This window comes from Podarcis pityusensis (genome assembly GCF_964106645.2).
Source record: "Podarcis pityusensis genome assembly, chromosome: 9".
NCBI lineage: Eukaryota > Metazoa > Chordata > Lepidosauria > Squamata > Lacertidae > Podarcis > Podarcis pityusensis.
The window spans coordinates 35800663-35814959 of NC_138034.1; the positions used below are offsets into that span (position 1 = coordinate 35800663).

At 42.1% G+C, this 14297-nt stretch overlaps 1 protein-coding gene and 1 long non-coding RNA gene across 5 annotated transcripts in view; one reads left to right on the top strand and one right to left on the bottom strand.

Annotated features, from left to right (window-relative positions):
* The window catches only part of LOC308485778, a 48894-nt gene extending 37486 nt beyond the window's left edge, over nt 1-11408 (bottom strand). Inside the window, exon 1 of the long non-coding RNA XR_013990765.1 lies at nt 10374-11408. This is a non-coding gene — a long non-coding RNA (uncharacterized lncRNA). The remainder of the gene's footprint in view (nt 1-10373) is intronic.
* The window catches only part of SPMIP2 (sperm microtubule inner protein 2), a 41464-nt gene that overhangs the window by 14707 nt on the left and 12460 nt on the right, over nt 1-14297 (top strand). For all 4 annotated transcript variants that reach the window (XM_081021799.1, XM_081021800.1, XM_081021797.1 and 1 more), the window contains exon 4: nt 11416-11530. In XM_081021799.1, the coding sequence (XP_080877925.1) occupies nt 11416-11530 (115 nt within the window). The remainder of the gene's footprint in view (nt 1-11415; nt 11531-14297) is intronic.

Consider the following 14297-nt stretch of genomic DNA (forward strand, 5'->3'; position numbering starts at 1 on the left):
ATGTTGCATGCAGGAGACCCCAAGGTTCTTTTTTCTGCAGCTAAAGTTAAAGGGCTTTTAGGTAGCTGGGGTGGATACAGAAAGGCTTCTGCTAGAGATGTTGGACAGCACATCAAACCAGACAATGCTGGTTAAAATGGAGCAAGGTCCTGACTTCACGAAAGGCACCTTCATGTTTGTGATTCTTTCTTTTCCAAGAAATAAAAATTAGGAGACAAGGGTTCACGAACTGGGACACTGCACCGACTGCCTACTTGACAGGATGTGGGAGAGGGGAAGAGGTACCCATTTTACCACCTCACAGATTGGAATATGGGCAAAAACTTAGGAGCTCAGTTAAGTCCATGGCTAGTCTTAATGCTAAAAGTCACAGTGGATTTAAAAGGTAGCTACAGAGATGCATACAATCAGTGAATGGAATGCTTCCCAGATTGAGATTCTGGCTTGGTACATAGTTTAAGATCCTGGCTAGTAAATTGACATTAAATCACAGTTGTCCATTTTGGGCATACTGGGGAAATGCAACTTAGGATAACTGGGATTGACACACCATTGAGGAAGGGAGTAGGTGAGTGAAACTCATTCCCCAATTCTAAGCTATGGTTTAATTAGCTGGGAAGCATACGTATGAGCAGAGCCAATGTTAATTAAATTAATATCTCAAAACAAAGCACAACCCTTTAGAAAAATAATGATGTTTATGCCAACAGCACAAAGCACTGATAACCATTTTCAGTGAAATGCTACTGAAGACACTTAGTCCTCAGTTCTATAATAAGCTGTGGGAAACATTTCTGGATGATCATATTCCCAGAAAATTAGCCTCCTCTATCATATACCCAACTTAAATGTGAGCTACAGCCTGCCTAGTTATTCTAAAATGTTTGGTATTGCAATGTATATGTATTTTAAAAGATAAATCAATGTAGTGGTCTAGTTATTGCTACTGAGTTGACAATTGCTATTTTTACATTAGCACAGCAGACATGGATCTTACACCTTTCCCCAGAGCTCCTAAAGCATTTGTTGCTTGCACTATGCTTTTGGCATTCACCACGAGGGAATTCCTATGCTCTCTTCAGACTGAAACCATGAAAACCAGCACTTCCTTTTTGAGGTTCAACTTCCTCAGAAAGCAACTAGTGACCATAACAGAGCATTAAAAAAACACAAACAAAAACAGCAAGTGAAAATACATATGCAGTAGTGGATTTCTGTGGAATGTTCCAGGGTACTGTGGAGCGTTCTGTGACTTTTCCAATAGAGTCACAGTAGTGATTCCTGTCTGGGACCCTCTTCGTATCTTGTTCCTCCTGATGTGTTTAATTGCGGGTTGCCTGTACCAAATGTTCATGCTCTGAGCCATGTTTTACCCATGACTTGGCGATCTGAGGGAAGAGGGGTGTAGCAATGCTCACCAAGTGCCAGAGACCAATGGCCAGCCCCTAAAGTATAAAACCGCCATGTGATAAATGTTTGTAAAATTTGTCTGCACAGTGGTACCTCGGAAGTTGAACGGAATCCATTCCAGAAGTCCGTTTGACTTCCAAAATGTTTGGAAACCAAGGCACGGCTTCCGATTGGCTGCAGGAATCTCCTGCAGCCAACCAGAAGCTGCAGAAACACCGTCTGACATTTGGCTTCCAAATAATGTTCGCAAACTGGACCACTCACTTCTGGGTTTGTGGTGTTCGGAAGCCAAAGCGGGCAAGTACCAAGGCGTTTGACAACCAAGGTACCACTGTATATGGGTAGTTGCCTTTTTCCAAGGCAGACCTCTGGTTCATCTAGTTCCATATTAACAACATGGTCTTGCAGCAGCACTCCAGGGTGTCAGCCAAGAGTCTTTCCCTCATCTTTTAACTGGTGATACTGGTGACTGAACCTGAGACATTTTGCAAGCAAAGCATGTGTTGTGTCACTGAACTATAGCCCCTCCCATGCAGGTATGGGCTCATGCTCATGTTTTTCTCCTCATTTTTTACACACATTGCTCAGCTGGACTGGAATCCTATTTCCGGCTCTTCTCCCACCAAAACCACAGTGTGTACATTTAAGGTCATATGTAATTCCCGAGCTTCTGGAAACTAAAGCTCATCAAGCCATGATGGGAAATGAAAGGCACATGCCTTTATCAAAACTAAGCATTCCTGTTGAAACACACAAGAGGAATACGTAGAGCGCGGGTGGTGACACACTTTTGCCCTTTTGAAAATAGCACACACCAGAAAGGAATGTAATCTGAACCAGTAGTTAAACTAGCACAGATGTTACTGGTAACATGTTAAATATATTATTACTACTACTATATTATTTCTGATCAAATGTGAAATTTAGTCCACTTCTGGATTCCCCACAAGACATAATATTTTCCTAGTTGGATTAGGTAAATTACGGAACTGAAGTCAAGTTCTGAATGTTTTTCAGCTGGCAACATGACTATTTTTGTTACAGTCCTCACAGAGAGAGAACTCCACAACAGTTTCTCACACCCATATAGTATTTGTTCATATTTCAATTGACATATCTTATGACTGACTTCTCAGTTTGTGTTTCAGTTCTTGTTAGCTCCACCCTTGGGCTGCTGTTACACTTTACTTTCTTTTTTTGCAGTTTCTACCATCCCTTTGTTGTTTTTGTTAGGGAATACTTTGTGTATTCCACAGAGTGAGCAAGTCAGGTGGGTGGGATGGGATTTCCCTTTCCAAGTACCTAATTCATTTTAAGGACAAAAGATATCAGCTGTTTGTTTTTACTTCCCATTGAGTTTGCCAATTCATCTTTTCAAAACAAAGCTTTTTTTCAAACTATAATATGTATACATCTCTTATAACTACTGTTCCTTTGTGTAACCTGAGTGCAAGTACACATGCAGTTTCTGTGTTTGCAGAGGTTGTTCTACAAGGTTGGGAGAAAAGGCTATATTCAGACCACGGGGTTTTGATGCCACTTTGCACTTCATGAATTACCAAGAGTTCTCAATTTGTCTAGATTTGGTTTCTGAACTTGGGTCACATCCCACACTTAAAGCACAGGGGCTCCCCGCACCCAAGAATCATGGAAACATCCCTCACAGAGATACAGCACCCTTAACAAACTACAGTTCCCAGGATTTTTGGGGAGGAAGCTACTTGTTTGGATGTGTACCTGGCCAGTCTGCATGTGGCAGGATAAGAGTCAGGGCAAGAGTCTCTATAACCATGTTAGAATTCTTCTCATGCATTCACCCTCTTTTCTGTAGGGAACAGCAGGTTTAAGGGAGGGTATGGGGCTGCATGGGCTGGCTCAGCCTCCAGACACTGAAATGCACAGGTGGGCAGCATGGGCAAAGCCAGGATTTTTGTAAGGCACAGCAGGCTTTTGTTAGGGTAGGGGGGCATAACCCTGGTAAGGTAAAGATAAAGGGACCCCTGACCATTAGGTCCAGTCGTGACCGACTCTGGGGTTGCGGCGCTCATCTCGCTTTATTGGCCGAGGGAGCTGGTGTACAGCTTCCGGGTCATGTGGCCAGCATGACTAAGCCGCTTCTGGCGAACCAGAACAGCGCACGGAAACACCGTTTACCTTCCCGCCGGAGTGGTACCTATTTATCTACTTGCACTTTGACGTGCTTTCGAACTGCTAGGTTGGCAGGAGCAGGGACCGAGCAACGGGAGCTCACTCCGTCGCGGGGATTCAAACCACTGACCATCTGATTGGCAAGTCCTAGGCTCTGTGGTTTAACCCACAGCACCACCCGCATCCCTAACCTTGCTTAGTTGAGTATTTTTATGGATTTTTTTTAATTGATTTAGAGGGGCAGCTGCCCGCCTCCTTGGCTATGCCCATGGTGGGCAGCTTGAGAAAGGGCTCTCCACAAAACTGATGTACACAGGTAGAACTCCTCCACTGGAGGGCAGGGATCCTGATTGGTCCAGAGTCTCTCCCTGTCTAGAGAGCCCTTTTCCATGTCATCTGAATGTGTGGAAGGCATGGCCATGACAGACACCAGCAGTGCAGGTGGGGCTAGCCTGTGCAGTCTCATGGCCTCTCCTATCTTGTGTGTGTGTACGTGCCATGTAAGCTTTATTTGAGTGAAGAGGGAAATGCTCTATTTACAACAGGTGGAGTATGTGAAAGTAGCACTTCCTGACATTTCTGGGCTGAAGATTCTCTGCTTCAAATTCTAACAGCATGCAGATGAGATAAACGTGTGTTGCACTGCATTTACTGTGGCCCTGCTGCCCTGTTGGTAGAGTAGGTTTCATCTCCTCCAGCTTTGATCAGACAGAAGTCACTAACATTTAAAAAATGCTATGAAAAAAGGTAGATAAACCAGAGGAGAGCTAAGAATAACTGACATTTCTCTTATCCATTTTTGTTTCTTTTCAAGAACTAGATCTCTCTCTCTCTCTCTCTCTCTCTCTCTCACACACACACACACACACACACACTCTTTGTAGTTGTGCTTATGTCTTCATTTGCATAGGCACACTGCAAATGAGGGGATTACCATTTGTAAGAAATACTGTATTTTCCCCCCCAGTACTTTTTATGTTTTGCCTGTCCACTTCTGGCATGGTACTGATCACCAGATCAGGAATGACCACAGAGCCCGTTCAAGTGAAAATACACAAATGCGCTGAGCAAAGATCCCATACAGTGGTACCTCGGGTTACAAACACTTCAGGTTACAAACTCTGCTAACCCAGGAGTAGTACCTCGGGTTGAGAATTTTACCTCAGGATGAGAACGGAAATCTCACAGTAGCGGTGCGGTGGCAGCCAGAGGTCCCATTAGCAAAAGCACGCCTCTAGTTAAGAGCAGTTTCAGGTTAAGAACGGACCTCCGGAACGAATTAAGTTTGTAACCCGAGGTACCACTGTACCTACTTCACAACCTTATGTTAACAGCATGGGATTATTTTAAACTTTCCTGCTTCTTGGGCAGTTCAAAGTGAATTAAATTGCAGTGCTATTTTTAGAACCATGCTTACATCTTCACTATTAAATAATTTGGGTTTACTATTGCCAACAGGCTATAAGCAGGCTGAGGAACTGAATCCAATAGGCTGGATCCTTAATTCCTCCATCCCAGCAGGTCCATTTTGACAAAGTGGGCAGCCCTGCCCTCCTCCCAAGGTTAAAGGGGGATTGCTCTCTATAGCCAATCAGCAGGTACAGCAAACCACGTTGAAACTCATCTGCAGGCGCAGTTTGGATTGATTTATCTCCTCTGCACATACTGCCTGCTTGAGATCCCACAACCTGAAGGCGGACCTCTTTCCATAGAAGCCTACTAGGCAATAAGAGAGGGGGGCTTTTCAGCAATGCCCCCCCCCCGCCTGAGGAATGCTCTCCCCAAGGAGGCCTGCTTGGTGTCCACTATACACACTTTTTTGTGCCACCTTTTATTCCAGGCCTTTTAGTAACTGTCCGCATTTTAAACCATGGGTAGTCAAACTAAGGCCCGGGGGCCGGATCCAGCCCAATCGCCTTCTAAATACGGCCCACGGATGATTCTGGATTCAGTATGTTTTTACATGAGTAGAATGTGTCCTTTTATTTAAAATGCATCTCTGAGTTATTTGTGGGGCATAGGAATTCGTTCATCCCCCCCCCCCCGCCACAAAAAAATATAGTCCAGTCCCCCACAAGGTCTGAGGGTCAGTGGATCGGCCCCCTGCTGAAAAGGTTTGCTGACCGCTGTAATTTAAACCATCTTAGAATCTTTTATCAACCATTATTTTAATATTGTTCACTGGGAATGTTTTATCTGAGGAGGATTTTTATTTACGCATGCGTCTATGCTTGCAAGATAGATTCTGTTGTTAATTGTTGACTTGTGTAGTTTAGTCATGTTTTAGATTTGGTACAATACTTGTTATATTGTATGCTGTTTATTGGTTTTAAACTAAGTCACTTACAGGCTTTTCTCCATGGGCAACCCAAATTTGGTAAACAGCAGCAGTTCATTATATATATATTAATATGGCAGATGGTATTCGTGAGCAATGCATGCAATTAAGCAAATCTTTGAAGAGAACTGATTGCAGCAATTTATTTATTAAATTTATATCCCACCATCCCTCCCAAAGGATCCCATGGCGAAATGTTGAAGTAGTGTTTTGTTTTGTTTTTAAAAAGAAATTCTTCTAACACCTGCAAGTCTTTGAGTTCTTAAACTGTGCTGTGACACATTGAGACTGACTGGGTGGAGAAATTTGTTGTTTTGCTTCCTGCATGTATGGATAACCAGATGGATGAGGGTTGGGTGTTGTTGTTAGGCTGTTGTTTTTTGGCATTCTGCTAAACAGAGTGGCATGTGATGTGTTACTCCATCTTTCAATGTGTGAGCTTTTCATCCACATTAATTCATTCTTGTAAAATTGCTATCAGAATGTGTTACTGCATTTCATGTTTTGAACAGCTTAAGAAGAGGCAATGAGACAAATAGAACGTTCTGTTTTCCTTCTGCAAATGGGCTGAATAGTACACGTAGTACACTCCCATTTAGAAGCACATTTAGGGCCAGATTTGTACCTTCCCTTTCATCACTCACTGAGATTGAAATCTTGCACATAGGCTTCTTTACTACAGACAGGCTTCAAAGTGTGGGCAGTGCCTGGCAATATGCCCAGTGCCCAATGCTGAAGATGGGATTCCACACCTGACCAAGCACATGAAGCTGTTGATGGTTTGCACTTAAATCAGGATTGAAAACCAGGATCAGACTGCAGTATGCAATCCTGGTTTGAGCAGAACCATGGCTTCTGCTAACCACGATCAGAAGCATTCGATCTCAAAATGAGCAAACACAAAAGCTTGAAGTTCATGCTTGCTTGGAATGCCAAAAAAAACAAAACAAAAAAAACACCCATGATTTGGTTTACATCTGAATAGCTCCAGGGTCAAATGACACGTGGTACTGAATAGGTGGCTTTAAAAGGAAAACTGCAAATAGAAGCAAGAGCTGAGAGCATGAAGGAGGGGGGGGCGTAACACTTTCCCTCACATCTCAGACCTACCAGCTATAAGCCCCTACATCCAGGTGCTCTTGAACGTTTCATGGTGGAAGGGAGCTTATATTTATCATGGGAGGAAAGCTTTGATGGGCAATTTTTCAGTGGGACTGCGGTGGGCAAAGGAGGATTAATTCTCACTTCTCATACACCACAGTCCTGATCATGCTCCTGTGCCTATAGTAAAATTAATTGCCGTAGTTTAACAAGCAAATAGTGTGCCCTTCTGCCCTTCAACATTGTTTCCATTTCATGGAATACCTACACAGGTAAGTGCTTTTCAGAGGCATCAACCTTTGTCGCCTTTCATGTTCCCAAAAGCCGCCAAAAGAGCAAAGCTGCTCTAAAGTTACAAAAGATGGCAATTAATTGTCACAGACTACAGTGCTAACAGCATTGATGTAATTAAGGTAAAATAGAAAAGAACTATGGTGTTTGTTAACAATAAAAAACAGCTGCCTTTGCTACTTCCGTAACACTGGCAGAACTTTTTGTTTCATTTTGTAACACACACACACACACACACACACACACACACACACTTCCTACAGCACTATAAAAGGCTACAAAACAGGCAGGAAATTGAAACATTCAGAGGAATGTCCTCAGGAAATACGATTGCTGTGAATATGTTAACACAGCCACTTAATATAGGCCTATCTTAAAAAGTTTTTTTGCCATAATTACTATTTACCTCCCTTTGCATGTGCATTATGGAGATATCCCAACTCCACCAGTGGCAAGGACAGTACAGGAATGTCTCCATGCTGCATTTATTAGTCATGTAAACACAGAGTAGCTATTTTCAGTTTCCCCTGGCAGAACAAGCCACCTGGAGTTTATAGGAATCATTAATGCTGTTAGTAGAACATCAGTAGTAATTAAAGTCCTTTCCAAGCAGGACTTAGCAATAAATATGAAGTTTTTTTTATCTCCCAACCCTTGTAATGCCAGAACCAGATAATGAAATATGCAAGCGTAACAGTTGTGATTATCTACTTCTATTGCAGCAAGTTAAGGAGCAGCAATGAAGAAAAATGAAAAGCAGTTGCCAGTCCATTAACTTCTCTGACCATGACAGGATTTTTACCTAGGAGTCCCTGGTGCAGAGGCCTTATTTCCCCCACCCAACCCCCAACCCTTTTGGGAAGCTGCTTTGAAGAGGAAAATAGGATTTGCTTAGGTTGCATTACCTCAGAGTAATTTGAAGCCCAGCTGGAATCTGTAAGTAGCAATCAGCATTGTGCCTGTGACATCACCATGGCACTGAGACATCCCTTCTCTACAAACAACTGCCCACCCCAGTCTAGGGCAGTGTAAATGTCATTTGTCAGCGTAGGAAGTCATTAACACAGACACACGCCACAAAAGTGCAACCTTAGCTTTTGCAGACGATCCGCACCTGAGTGCAAGGTCGGGCTTCTCAGATGCAAAGAAAAACAAAATGCATACACAGAATGCCAATCCCCACCCCTAATAAGTCCCATTAAACATCTCGTTAAATGATAATTAACTTTAGTCAGCATCATACTGGGGCATGGTGTGCTCTCCCTTCATTCCCCTCCTTCAGAAGTAGGACGAAGATTAGCTGCAGGAGATAAATGTCTTCAATATACACCCCACTTATACATGGCTTATTTTTAATACCTAACAAGCCTCGGAAAGCTATAAGTCCCCCAAACCTTCGCTACTATTTTGCTCTGAAGATTCACCAGTTGGATTTAAGGCAAATGAGAGTCAGTTTCTACAGCCACCAATAATTATTTCTTACCATGTCCTGAGGGGTTATTACCTCATGCTCTTTCCTACATATAATGTTCACCAGGGCTGGCCCAAGACGTTTTGGCACCTGAGGCGAACCACAAAATGACATTTCCTCCCCTTAGCAGGGAAGAAAGGGTGAGTGAAGAGCAATATCAGGAACGGGAAGGAACAAAGATCTACACCAGGAACAAGGGTGGGAACAAGAGACCAGTAGCGCCTCCTATTTGCTAAGAGGCCGCTGTGGCAGCATCGGCCTTGTGGGGGTCAGATCTGGCTTCTAAGGAGAATGCTGCAGCTGTTGTTGCCACTGCGGCAGCAGCTGGTGCCACATTCCTTGGAGGCCGGATCTGCGGCCCGTGGATTCAGCCCCCTGAGACGGTCACCTCACCTTGCCTCAGGCATGGGCCAGCCCTGATCTTCACATTACGTTTACTTCAAATGTGTAGTGGTGGTTTCTTTCTTTGTTTTTGTTTAAAAAGCAAATAGTATATGCAGGGAGGGGGTTTGATAATTATGGAGATTGGAGCACATGAGTAAAGGAAATTTAATTTTTTTGTCCCTTGCTGCAGTCATGAGGAAAATCCCCCTTTGAAGCTGATATTTGTGAGGGTAGGGGAGGACAGAACCCCTCATTGCTCAGTATTCACATTCCATCCAAAGGATTATTTATTGTTGTTGCTGTTCATTAAATTTGTATACTGTATATTTAATTTGTTTATTAAATTTGTATACTGCTCTATTACCATAGATCTCAGGGTGGTTCACAACATAAAATAAAAATATAAAAAGATGAAATGCATAATAAAAACAAAGACAACCCAAAAAACTGCATGAAATAGTGACTCCATCCCTGGTTTAAAAAGCTTTTATTACCCCATTCAACACCTATTTTTTTCTAGTGTGTATTACAATTCATCCCAAATAATAACCATAGTTCAATGGTGATGAAAATGTTAGACTGTAACAGCTTTTAACCAGGGGGAGTTTTTACATTTCCTCATGAGGACTTCTATATCAGCATATGTACAACTTCATAATAGGTAACTAATATACCTATTTACAGTCATAAATCTACAATTCTGTTTGTGAAATTATCTGTCACACATTCAAGTCCAAGTATTATAGGGGCTTGTACCAAAAAACTTATTGGAAAAGGTGAGTTTTGAGGAGGGGTTTTTAGGAAGGAAGAGCAGTCAGCTCAAAGAGGTATTCTAGGAGACAGTTCCTGACTTAACAGTAGGAGAGAATGCATGGAGTCATTTCAGGCCCAGGCAAAGGTTTCAGCACCTGAGAATCATAAAGGCATGCTTCTAGTCTTTAAAACTGGAAATGTACCCCTGAAAGTGAGTGAAGCCAAGTTAAAATTTCTTAAGAAATAAAGGAGTGAAGTACAGCAGAAACTGAATGCCGGAAATAGACACAAACCTCCTTAATTTACATAAATGTCTACACGTTGCAAATTTTCGTTTTTTCTTGGCACATTGTAAAGTGCAGGATGTGCATATTGATAATGAGCAGAACTGTCTGGAACAGAGGGTATCAGTTGTGGGCACCTTCCATGCTATCAGTATTACCTTCCTTAATAATAAAGAGTGCGGTCAAAATTTACCACATGCTTTGATTGAAATTGGGTAGGGCCACTGCTGTGCTTTGGCCCTTGCGGGAAGGCAGTTCCAGTCCCTCGAGTCAGTCAGCAGGCCATCCCTGGAATAGACACAGAGGTCTTTTAATAACTGGAGATCTTGTAACAATAGACGTAATGGACAAGACGTATATTGCTCCATAGCCCTAACACCATGCCATTGCATCCCATAGCACAAATACAATATAAACATCGCACAGGCCTAGAGGAACATTTCCACTGAATTTACTTCATGAAGTGGCTAAAAGAGAGTGCCATTATGCCATTAGACCAGTTTGTTAGCTAGCGGGACTATTCCGAAAAGGCAGAATTAGTGCTTTTGTTCTTTATTATGGGGTTTTAAGAATGTGACCCTAGGACACTCTTCAAACCTTTTACAGTTCCCACAGCCTTCTTTGAAGGCATGTATGTAAGCTAAAACTAATTCTCTCAGGGAATATTCTTGAACACTAGTATTTCTCATTAGGGTCAGGGATGGCAAGAGGCCTGTTTGGGACAGAATATGTGAACCTTCAGCTTTAACCTGGTATAATATGCCAAATGTTTGGGAGACATTCTCACACACTTCTGGCCTCTTTCCGCTCATCTGTGACATGATCTGATGTGCTGGCTTTCCACTGCTTCGAAATGGAGGGTGGGAAGGTTTTTATCACCCCAAGTCCATTGCTACCAGGCAGCACTGCTGTTAATGGCATCTAAAAGGAAAACAATTTACACTAGGCAGTGGTTTGAATTGGTGAGATTTCTGTCCCCCGACAGTGCTCAGTTTGTGTGGTGAGACTTGGAATTCATTTTTAAAAGGTGAGGCAAACTTGACAGGGCAAATGTTAAAAGAGGCATTAAGGAATAAAACCACCCTCCCTTGACCCAGATGTCAACATTGTACCATGCAGTTTCAGTATCTATATTTTTATTTAACTATATTTTCTACCCAACAGCATTGTACCATGTCAAAAGGTTTCTAGCATGTTCTTTCTTGCGTGCTGACATCATTTTTTCTGAATTGTAGTTTGAGGATGTATCCTGCCCCTGATCCACAATACTTGGGTTGGGCAGACGACCCAAAATATCATCCTCCTATGATGACCTTGGATGGATCAGAAACATCACCTCATCAAATGGAGGTAGGGTTGGTTACAGGTTTCTTCTCTTATCATATAGGGAGTTCTACAAGTAGCACAAATGCCTAAAACCATTCAATTAAAAATAACCAGATGGAGGTCAAGGGATGCATCACAACAAGATCTGAAATCAACCAGACTTATTCCTGTGTAAATATGCATAGGACTCCACTATTGTTGTTGTTGGCATCCTTCTTGTCTCAAGAGACAATGGAGTGAGCCTCCAGGGGTGAAGTCAAACCGCTGTATTAGCAGCACCAAAGTGATCTCCCCAGGGCACAAGCCTGGGCAGCGTGTATGGAGGTGCTGGACTGCCCAGACAACAAGACCCCCTCACTATCCAAATAAAAGTAGAGCAATATGTTTGGCATCAGCTTGGCTGCAGCAGTTGCCACAAGGAGGCATTCAACAGTCTTAGGGACTCCATTCCGGATTTGTGTAGCATTTATTCCTTAGCCTTTTCTTCTCCCCAAAGATATCCCACAAGTGTCACATTTAAATGCATCCTGCTTAAATTAGTTACTATATTACAGGACTGCCTGTTTATTCTTGGTACAGGAACTTCTTGTTAGCGTCAGCATAGAGGACTCCCCCCGTCTAAAGGACTTTTGGCAGATTGTTGTAACACTGAATACAAGAAATCCAATTTAGCTGAGATTACATTTATTTTTAAAGACTTGACAGGCAGTCTCTCCTAAGCTTCCTTGTACTGTCTTGACCTTCATGAATTCCTGGCTGTATGCAATTCATTACCTTCAGCTAGCTCTTATAAGACCACTTCCTCAGTCCTGAGACTCAGCAAGAGAGACAAGTGCCTATGACTTGACATGTTTTACAGGGTAGTTTGCCAGCATGCAGATTACCAACATGTGGTAATTAAGCTAATTTTGTGTGGTACTAGAAGTAGGTCAATGCTTTGTACTTTGCATGCTTGCCAATCCAATCAGCCATCAGGCCCTCCCCCACCAACACACACAACCATTCCATTTTGCATATTTTAGTTCCACTCAGTCAATCTTCTTTCATGGATAAAAGTAAACACGCATTAATAGCTAAAAACCTGATCCCACTCAACAACCTGATCCCTCTTTTATTTATTTATTTGAATTTCTGAGCTTAAACTGTAATTCTTGCAAGTAGTTGCTTTTATGTGAACTAAGACTGACAATCAGGACATTTCTATTTTGATTGTCTCTCGCTGCGTTTAAAATAACCTCGTGTTTGAAAAGCAAGTAAGGGGTCATTGCATAAATTAGATTTATTTATTTTTAAATGGTACTCATCAAAGCTTAGAGGATTTTAATGTTTAAACCACTATTTTATCTACCCACCATAATTTTGTTTTTGAATTTTGCTTTAAAGAAAAACAACAACGCTCACTTGGCAAATGGCCATAGTACATGCTGCTGTAGGTGATCACAGAGAGTTCTCTTGCAAGGTTGTATTAAACTGCATTCTCAGAATAAGTCATGCAACGGATGGTGACCGATAAAAGATGTGGCAGAATGTTTGCCCCAAGAAAAATCCAAACAATTTAATAAGAAGGCCACATGTAGTTATGCACCTGGATACCTGTGTGAACACCATGATTTTTTCAGATTAAAATGTCTGAGAGCTGGGCACGTTCAGAAACTACATGGTACAACCCTTTTTAGACTGTACCACTTAAACTTTGGAGGTAGGGATTTAAATGTCACACACACAAACACAAAAAATAGCATTCCACATAGAAGAATAACAAAGCAGTGAGAAGGCTATGTGATAATTTGTATTATTGAGTTATTATTTTGATTATGTATTTTGTGGTTTTATATTCTGATTTTATTCTGTGAACCACCCTGAGACCTGCAGATATTGGGTGGTATATAAATTCTAATAATATTAATAATAATCCACCTTTCCCCCAGAACCAGGACTCGAGGTGGCTCACAAAAACTGAAGCACAAGTAAAACACAGATAGCGAAAAACATATAAAAGATAACTTAAAAAGCAATTAAACTATAACAGAATTAAAATGATGTAAAAAGATTTATTAAAATGCAGATAGCAAAAACAGCGCAGCACTATTAAAAAGCCCTTTCTTTAGAAGCAGCCAGTTTCCCCAAGCCTGCTAGAATAAGAGAGTCTTCAGCTGGCGGAAAGACAGTGAGGAGGGAAGCCAGTCTAGCCTTTATAGAAATGGAGCTCTGAAGTCTGGGAGGAACTATTGAGAAGGCCCTCTCCCATGTCCTCACCCAACTCTTTTTTCCATGCAAAATTTTCCACAGGCAGGACAGAGATATTTCAGAGGGCCAATATTCAAAATACTTGATCCAGCTGCAGTTTGAAGTGGTGTGGCCTGGGAAAAGGCTGTACCCTGTGGTTTTTCTGAGCATGACATGCACCCCAGTCCTTTGCTGATCAGAGCTTATCCCTTCAACTAGATCCTCAAGTACCATTCTGGCTTCTGGCCCTTGAGAAGATTCAGTGTGCATGTCAGGAAACTTAAGAGCTAGTAGGAACATGTAGAAAAGCCTTGGCCAAGGATATATTTCTTAATAAATACTAACTTCCTTTGCATGATTCAGGTTTACAGAACGTTCAGGAAATATTTTGTAAGACAGAGTATAGTGGTACCTTGGGTTAAGTACTTAATTCGTTCCAGAGGTCCGTTCTTAACCTGAAACTGTTCTTAACCTGAAGCACCACTTTAGCTAATGGGGCCTCCTGCTGCCGCTGCGCCGCCAGAGCCTGATTTCTGTTCTTATCCTGAAGCAGAGTTATTAACCT